Source organism: Haplochromis burtoni, unplaced genomic scaffold (assembly GCF_018398535.1).
Source record: "Haplochromis burtoni strain Fernald_Lab_line unplaced genomic scaffold, NCSU_Asbu1 Contig_211, whole genome shotgun sequence".
Taxonomy (NCBI): Eukaryota; Metazoa; Chordata; class Actinopteri; order Cichliformes; family Cichlidae; genus Haplochromis; species Haplochromis burtoni.
The window spans coordinates 295803-304767 of record NW_024582572.1 but is presented as its reverse complement, the minus strand read 5'-3'; the positions used below and the strand labels follow the sequence as shown (position 1 = coordinate 304767).

The following is an 8965-nucleotide window of genomic DNA, read 5'->3' as shown; positions in this document are numbered from 1 at the left end:
GAGTGCATGTACATGATCAGGACATGTGTAGTCCTGCAATCAACATCAGAAACAGACTATTAACTCTGCGATGGCCTTAAAACCCTCGTTTTAACAACACTGGCTCGACTAAAGCTTTATTTACAAAGACGAGTTATGCTAATTTGTGTCGTTAATCAAAGTTATGGGGCTTTTAACTTGTTCACATGATATGCTGGCAGCTAAGATGAGCCTATTAGGGTGTAATTGTCTGGTCTGATGGGAGAAACAACCGGCTGTAACTAGAAAATTAAATATTCCTGCTCAAATTACCTATTATATTTCACCAAACACGGAGGGTATTTCATGATATTAGTCCTTGGTGGCTTGCCAAATGAGTTTTCTTTTTAATTAGCTGTTTCTTGACTGTTTCAGGTAGATAATTTTAGAAGCTACAGTAGAAATGATTGATGAGCAGGAGGGCTGGAGGAGCAGCAGGAGAAGCAGAATTAATTATCCACGGAGACAAACAGAAGCTCGGCACTAAAACTTTCTTTTTATCTTGACTACCAAATGTTTGAGCGCAGCTTCTTATTCAAAGGACTTGAATGTTCTACAAGGTAGAGCAAAACTGCAACACCTTTGGAGCTGTGAAGTAAACAGAATTCCACATCCTTCACATTATCCTCAGTTTGCTTTGGTAATAGTGTTGCACTCTTTTACTCTACACACAGTTTAGGTTTTGGTCACCTTTGATGCTTTTATTTTGAAGGAATTCTCACTTATTTTCCTTCGCTCTGCACAAACTCATCCCAGACCAGCTGGGTTTGTTTAGAACGTCCAAGTGCTTCTTAAAGCTTAACATCATTGAACCAACTTTTAACATTTTATGTACATTAATAAAATCTATGTTTAATCAGCTGGTATTTCTGCTGCAATATTTAAACATCTTGTTGATTAGTTGTCCACATCCCTGCTGGAAATATGGTTTGGATTAGGTGAGAGCATGCAGGTGGCAGTACACAGGATGCCAGTTCATTCATTGTAAATTAATCAAATGGTACTAACAGGTGCAGGTGAGCAGCACATGGACTTCACACGAGAGAGCTTACAGTTTAAATATGTCTGATCCGACTGTGTCAATATCACAGGCACCTCTGCTGGGTATTTTCAAGAAGTTTCCATTCAGTGATCCATTAATTCCATCCATATTCTTCATCTTATCTAATCCAGGGCTGCAGAGCCTTTCCTGGAGCCGGGGTACGCCCCGGACAGGTCACCAATCTGTTGCAGCCCTGCGAGAACAAAAATGACAGATTCCCATCACGATTTCTACTCTGAGTGTTTGAGATTCGATCGGGGGAATGGGCTCCACAACTATGAATCGGCTCGTTTTTCTATAGCAGTACAACCTTTGGATTTTTTCGCTTTGGTGCCCGATTAATTATGAGAATTGTCTTTTTTCCTGTGTGACTGTGGGGATAAATAACTCCTGAAACCTGTTCTCTTTTTTTCAGTGACCAGTTGGTAAAAATGTGAAGGAAGGTAACAGTGAATGCATCCTGTCCCTAATTTTGCATAATACTAGTACATTTTATGAACTGCACGAATAAATCAAGAAGTCAGCGTTGACACCTTTATGATCCGTTAGTGCTGCAGATCATTTGCACTTTAACCGTGCTGCGTTCAAAGCTGACTGTGACCCAGACTGAGGCCGAAAAATAATCCTGCAGGTTGAGTCGGGGGTTAGTCTGGTCTCAGGTCAGTTTGTAGGTCAGTTTCATAATGACGCTCAATGACATAACATGAATATACTGCAGTAGATTACCGACAGTGGTGGGCTGAACATGGCCAACAGCTGGACCGCTCCACTTCAGTCCAGATGTTGGGTTGGATCCATAAACCAGGTTAAACAATGCAGAGTCTCGCATGTGTTTATTCTCAGTTTCACTTGGTTCCTGTTCAAAGTCAGCATCATTACCCAGTCGTATTCATTTAGAGCCAACATCCCTAAAAGGACAGCAATAAATGTGTGTATCTACCAGAGTGAAACACATTTGTATCATATTTGTTTGATGGTTTTGGTATGAAAAGATAGATACGTAGAAATAAAAACAAATGAATGAAATTCAGCCGTAATAACCAAAGGAAGAGATGCTTGTGCTAAAGCTGCAATAACATCAGTGCCATATAAATCATAATGCAAATATACGAAGTGGGAGTCTGTGTGAGAGCAGCTTAAGTATCAAATGTCAGAAAGTTTGTTAGAACAGTTTCTGTTAAATCAGATTACAAATGCAGATTTAATGTCACTGAACACTCCATTATAAATCTGCACAGTTGTTCATCTTAAGTTTAATGTAATCAGTTTTAGCTGTCAGTCATTTATGTTGGTGCTTTATGAAGAATTATATTTTAAAAGAATGTCAGAGTGGAAGTAGCTTCCAGGACTGAAATATGAAGCAAATGCAGAAGTGTCAGCATTATGTCCTTTGGCCAGCAGAGGGCGACTTATCTAGATATGGTCTCAATCCCTATTTTCAAGTGTTACTGATGACAACATGATGTTTATTCTTAATGTTATGATCCCCATTAGTGATAAAGTACCGTAACCTTTAAGGTAGGCCTCCTGCGTAACTGCTCCGGTGCTACATTTTCAGGGTTTTTTGGTCAGCGCCTCACTTTTCAACATCCAGTTTCAAAATTCCAACATAGCAGCAACAGAAACAAGATCAGTGTGTGACATCAGTCCATGTTTAGGGTCCTCACCACACGAGCATGCCCTGAGCACAAATAAATCAAATAAATCTGGGATTTATGGTCCTGTTCTGACGTCTGTTTGTGCAACCTGTTGCCTCTGCAGACAGAGGGATCATGGGAACCAAAGCACAGACTGCAGAGATGCAGCAGAAGCAATAAAATGTGACCTCTGTATGTTCAGGCTGAATGCTGATTGGTTCAAAAGTTGGTTTGAACAGGTAAGAATGTGAAATTGGAGTTCATCTCCAAGGAGAGAAAAATATGGGAACAAACATTAAAGATGAAAAATTGTGCACATGAGAAGCTGCAGCTGACAGTTTTAAGGCTGTGACGCATTTAAGGGTTTGAGCTGAAATGTAAGGACAGTTGAGTTTAGTTTAGTTGTAGTTAGTGTCTTTGAACTTTGGGAAACAATGACGTAGACGACCACATTCACCTCCTGACTGAGAGTCATGGTACCACAAACAGTCTTACAAATACAAGAAAACAGCGGAGACACTTTATTCTTCAAGCAGATTCTTTCTCTGTCACAGGACCCAGAATGTTCCAGCCCGGCTCACCCTTTCTGATTTCATCGTTACTGTGTGGGCCTCCTTTCTCTGTCTGTGGATAATAATCTTGTTATCACGTGAATATGTTGATGGATTTGCATTGCAAAACCTCCCAACTCCCAGTGTTCCCTTCCTCTGTGACCTCTTTATACTGCTGTGGAGTATCCGGGTGGCTTCATTCTGGATTCTTTGAGCATTTTTACACAAAACATGAGCTCAAAATATGTTTTTTTGGTGAAGACTTTTTTAAAATGAAATACGTGATTGTGGCTGTGGCCTGAATGGAGCGTGGAGGTCTCTCTGCCAATCTCTCTCTCTCAGCAGGTCGTGTGTAATCTCCAGTCTGTTCACAGCTGGAGCCACCAGACCACTTTAACATGAGAGCTCCATCAGCAGCCGCACACACACACACACACACACACACACACACACACACACACACACACACACACATCACCGTGGGTGTGTTCAGAATGAGCACTGAGCCTCTTCTGTTTTGATTACTGGCTAATTTGCATGATACACCCTGCTGTGAGCTCTTTCTCTCTCACACACACACACACTCACATTTGCAGACACACACATTTCTACTGTGCTTTACGTCAGTGTGACTGATAAGATTTCAGCGTTTTATTATCAGAGAAACAATAGACTGCAGCTAATGACAACTGTGTGTGTGTTTGTATGTGTGTGTGTCCTGTAACTACTGGGACCAGAAATCTCTGACTTTTTTATTATTATTATTTTTGCTGTGTGAAAGCAGCGCTATCTTGGATGGATCATCAACATTCCCGCCCTCGCACAGTAAATAAACGCAGCGCGTCACGTACCGCAGCCACATTTCAGCTCAACGCTGCTGCAACAGTCATAACACGTCCGACAGCTGCGCGAGCAGCGGGGCATTCGTTTGGCCTTTTCAAATATCTGACCCGCTGCTGGCCAGATTACCGTGACATTTGCTGCAGGTACTTTTCGCCTCCAAGAGGATCAATCCTGATGACGCTGATGACCACCTGCAGGATTCCAATCAAGTACAACAAACATGCATCTAGGAAGCGAATGTTAGCAACAGATTGAGGAAGTGTTTGCAATATCAGAAGGAAAACAGTTTCCTAAAATATCTATAACTAAAGCAACATTATGTGGTTCTGGTACGGTGTAGACCAGAAACCTTTTGTAAGGTCTTCTCTTTCAGTGGCCAGTTGAAGGTTTTATATCAGTATATCAGAGCCTAAAACGCAGGCGTCAGCCTGTCATAAACACTCTGTTTCATACATATTTCTTCTTCTATGGTAACTAAACTGTGGTCATCTTAGACTGGTAGCACAGGAACTCCACCATCGACTGTTCAAATCTTCTGTTTGTGAACGGTAAGTCAGAGGAAAGCTGTCTTGCAGGCAGGGTGGCCTTGATAGGATAGGAGCTCGGCTTGTTTGAGAGACAGCATAAACTGAGGGGGCACCAAGATAAATATGGATTATCCTGAGTCCTGGGTCATGCCAAGATTCTCTAAGTGGAGTCGAGGAATAAAAATATGGAGCTGGAAATGGCGAACGTTGTAAACCGGTGGCTCAGTCTCACGCAGATTTGTTTGAACCTCGGTTCTGAACTCGAGGCGGTCTCTTTGTGTGTTTTCCAGAAGCTGAGACAACTTGTGGGAAGCAGCTGATTGGTTGACCTTTGTGGGGAGGCCCGGGGGTCAAAGGCCATGGCAGGTCGACTTCTCCTCTTCCTGTTTGTCTCCGTGGCGCTCTGTCACGCTCATTTTTCTTCTACGCAACGCCTGAAGCCCCGCCTCCAGAGAGACAGACGCAACATCCGACCAAACATCATCCTCATCCTGACTGATGACCAGGACATGGAGCTGGGTGACTGAAACTCCACTACAAGCCTTATTATAAGCATTAGTCTGACTGTCTGTACTGTTAATGTAATTGTTGGTAACACGCTGGTGTGGACATAAAGTCTCAGTTTAACAGTAATACACAGTTAACATAATATTACGTCGTATTAATACATCGGACGGATCTCGTTTGAGCAGCTTGAACAACTGAGCTTTACTTCCAAGTCAAAGTGTTTGAATCATTAAGTAACTCCTTTATCTTGTTCTTTAACAGGTCGGAGTGCAATGATTACTGTCTGGGAGCCTTTTTAGGGCTAACTTCCTCTCTGCGATCCAAAAATGAATCTTCTATTATTAACGACATACAGCTGGCTGTTGTCTGCTGCTGTCTGAGATTATGATCCCATTTTAAGTAAATGTATCGTAGATTGTGCAGGCGTGTTGCAGGAAGAGAGAACTTTTGTTACTCTGTAACCTCTTCGCTGCTTGTTAGACTCATTGGGTCTTGTACTGGCTTAGTAGCTCATTGCTCTGACCAGAACAGGTGTGGTAAACTCTTTAAACCTTCAAAGCTTACTAAGAGTAACCTTCTAAGCGCCTTTCTGAGCCGAGCAGTTTCTGTCATATTTCAGGCTAGCTTGTAGAACAAAGCTGCTGGGTTTGCGTCAGAAGTTGGTGAGCGTGGTCTCCGCCAATGCAGCTGCCCTCAGAAGAACCTGTAAACTGTTCTAATGGTCGCCAAACCACGACTTTACTGATATAAAGCGAGGTGTCAGAACTCGTTATTGAGGGCAGAGGCGAGGTGGTCGAATGACGTCTCTTTATGAGGAAAGAGTTGATCTTTAATCATCGAGCATTTTAAACAAGAACCATGTTTCAGGTGTCACTCTCCATTTTATGTTGAGGCTTATGAGGCAAATGATTTTGAACAATTTTCAACAGAAACCAAGGAACTTATCACCAAAGCAGGTGGACAAGCTTTACAATGTGCTAACTGTGGGTTTCTCCATGTAGGGTCGATGCAGGCAATGAATAAGACTCGCCGCATTATGGAGGAGGGCGGGACTTCCTTCTCTAATGCCTTTGTGACCACGCCCATGTGCTGTCCGTCACGCTCAAGCATGCTCACTGGGAAGTAAGTACAGTTCCAAAGATGGAGGTGCCTACTACACCCGAAAAGTGAAGCCAGAGCCGAGACGCATTTTTTCCGTTGGCCAGCAGGGGGCAACTCGTCTAAGTGCAAAAAGACAGCTGATGTATAAACTGTCTACAGGAAAAAGGTCGTTCCTGACCTCAGTAAAGACTTCACTGATGAGGTCATGGTTGGGTGCTAGTTTCAAATCTTATTAAATACAAAAGGATGTTAATTTTATTAATCAAGTCAAAGAGGATAATGAAGCACATTTACACTTAAGGATCGATCAAGTTCGACCTATACCGAGCTTGATGATTTGCCGAATGCTGTAACCAGTTATTCCACCAATTATTACATGTTAAAGGCAATTTGCTCCTCAGTTGCTCTCCATCGGCTAGTCTACTCACTTTCCCCACTTACACCACCTTTAAGTAGTAGCTCCTCTCTGAGTCAGAAGGAGGCCCGCAGTTTTGAAGCAACAACAACTACCCAAGAGCAGCAGTGGCGTCTGACAGATCACAGGTTCCTTGAACAATGACAATAACGGGTTATTCTATTCTTCTGTTCTTATGTTTTGTAAGCAACCAGCTGCTTATGAGTCATTTACAGCTTTTTCCAGTTATCGTGTCTTGGCTGTGGGTTTCTGCAGAGAACCAGCCTGATGCAGGTGTTAAATTAATCAGCTGCATGCCTCAGTGTGAGATAATCTGTGCCCCAACAGGTCAAAGCTGGTTTGGCGGCCCAACGAAGACGTTAGTAATATTAGACAGGTGATTTTAATGTCTTCATGTGTAAAGGAAAGGGTGAAAATCCTATAATGGATGTGTTTTATTACCAAAGCGCTATTAGCAGAACTATTAAAATAACTTTACATGAGACTTGGGATACAAAGTCCGAGCCTCTTGTAGTAACACGTGTTCTGTCTCCATCAGGTATGTTCACAACCACAACACCTACACCAACAACGAGAACTGTTCCTCGCCGTCTTGGCAACGGCAGCACGAGCCACGGACCTTCGGTGTTTACCTCAACGACACTGGATACAGGACAGGTAGGCAAATGCACAAACACGCACTCGGGCTTTGTGAGGCTTCTGTTAATACATCTGTGCTTTTTCTCCAGCCTTCTTTGGAAAGTACCTGAACGAGTACAACGGTTCGTACGTTCCCGCCGGGTGGAGGGAATGGCTCGGTTTGGTGAAGAACAGCCGCTTCTACAACTACACGCTGTGTCGCAACGGCGTGCGAGAGAAGCACGGAGCGCAGTATCCACAGGTGAGGACACACAACACAACTCTGTCGCTGCACAGCAATGCAAGCCCAACGTAGTTCTTATTAGAGTTACGGCTCACTTTTTCTGTATGGACTATAAGTATGGACGCAAGTAATCATAGAGGCGGAAGCGAGCGATGCTTATTACGCTAAACAGCATCTAGGGTTCAGGTTAGGGGACAGCATGTCAATCCAGTGATTATCAGTCCAATCCAAGTGCTTCTGCTAATCTGATTCAGTGTGGGAGGGTGGAGTGGGCCGAACACCCCGGACATGTGGTCATTCTGTCGTGGGGCGAGCTAGAGTCACCAGTTAACCCAGCCCCGCTAACTGAATGTGTTTGGATGGTAGGAAGCTGCTGAAAGGCAACCGCCGTCCTAACAGGCCGATCGAATAAACAACAAAAAAAGAAAGAAATGACTTTTTAAACTTTGTTATATTAGAACCAAGTTTAAGTTTATATCGACTGATACTGATTAAGGAGGATCCAGAAGGCCACATCAGTGTCTGTGTAAACCTTTGAATGATCATTTCCATCTTTTTAAGCCTGAGTAACTATTTTTTAATTGTTTATTAGAATTTATTAGAAACATTTTTCTCCATTGATGAATTGTTTGCATGTTAACGTTTTTAGTTTCACAAATACTGTCTATGCATTTTTTATTTATTGGTCAATCTGATGTCAGCAGAGCTGTTTGGCCAAATAAATGTAAGAGGCCTGATTTGATGGGTCAGGAATAGTTTAGCATGTGGCTAAAATTGAAAAGAACTCTGATCCTGCGCTGACTGCTTCGTCACTGATTCGGTGGATGTTAAGTGAGATTTAACTTAAAGTGAAGAAAATCAGGGTTAATAATAGTGATGTGGTTGTTGTGCTTCCAGGACTACCTGACCGACCTGATCACGGCAGAGTCGATCCGTTACTTCCGCTCTTCAAAGCGACTTTATCCTCACCGCCCTGTTCTGATGGTTCTGAGTCACGCGGCCCCTCATGGACCCGAAGACTCTGCCCCGCAGTACAGCACCGCCTTCCCCAACGCATCGCAGCACATGTAGGCCTCCCACAGACACACACAGTTATCTTTTCCTCGACTTGCATTCATTTCCTAGAGAATTATCCTAAAAAATAAACCTGCCGTCATGCAAAACGTCATGATTTACATTGTAAGGACTTAATTTTTGTCCCCATAAGGAAGTAGAGTCCCCACAGTGTGACTGTGGAAACACATTTCTGTCCTCACAAAAGTAGTAATGCAAGTGCACACACGCATGCACACATACAATGAGACTAAGCCACTGTAATCCAGCAGAACAATGGAGCAGCTCTGTTCTGCACCACGGGATAAATCCTGAAGCAAGACGACTGAAACGGCACAGTCCTCCCTAACACGTGTGTGTGTGTGTGTGTGTGTGTGTGTGTGTGTGTGTGTGTGTGTGTGTGTGTGTG

General features: G+C 43.2%; 1 protein-coding gene across 1 annotated transcript in view; it reads left to right on the top strand.

The window, feature by feature from the left end:
- Nucleotides 1-7185: 7185 nt before the first annotated feature.
- The window catches only part of LOC102298147 (extracellular sulfatase Sulf-2), a gene marked incomplete in the record, with an annotated part of 41667 nt that continues 39887 nt past the window's right edge, over nucleotides 7186-8965 (top strand). Inside the window, 3 exon segments of the mRNA XM_042226413.1 lie at nucleotides 7186-7298; nucleotides 7370-7521; nucleotides 8401-8570. Coding sequence (XP_042082347.1) covers nucleotides 7431-7521; nucleotides 8401-8570 — 261 coding nt within the window.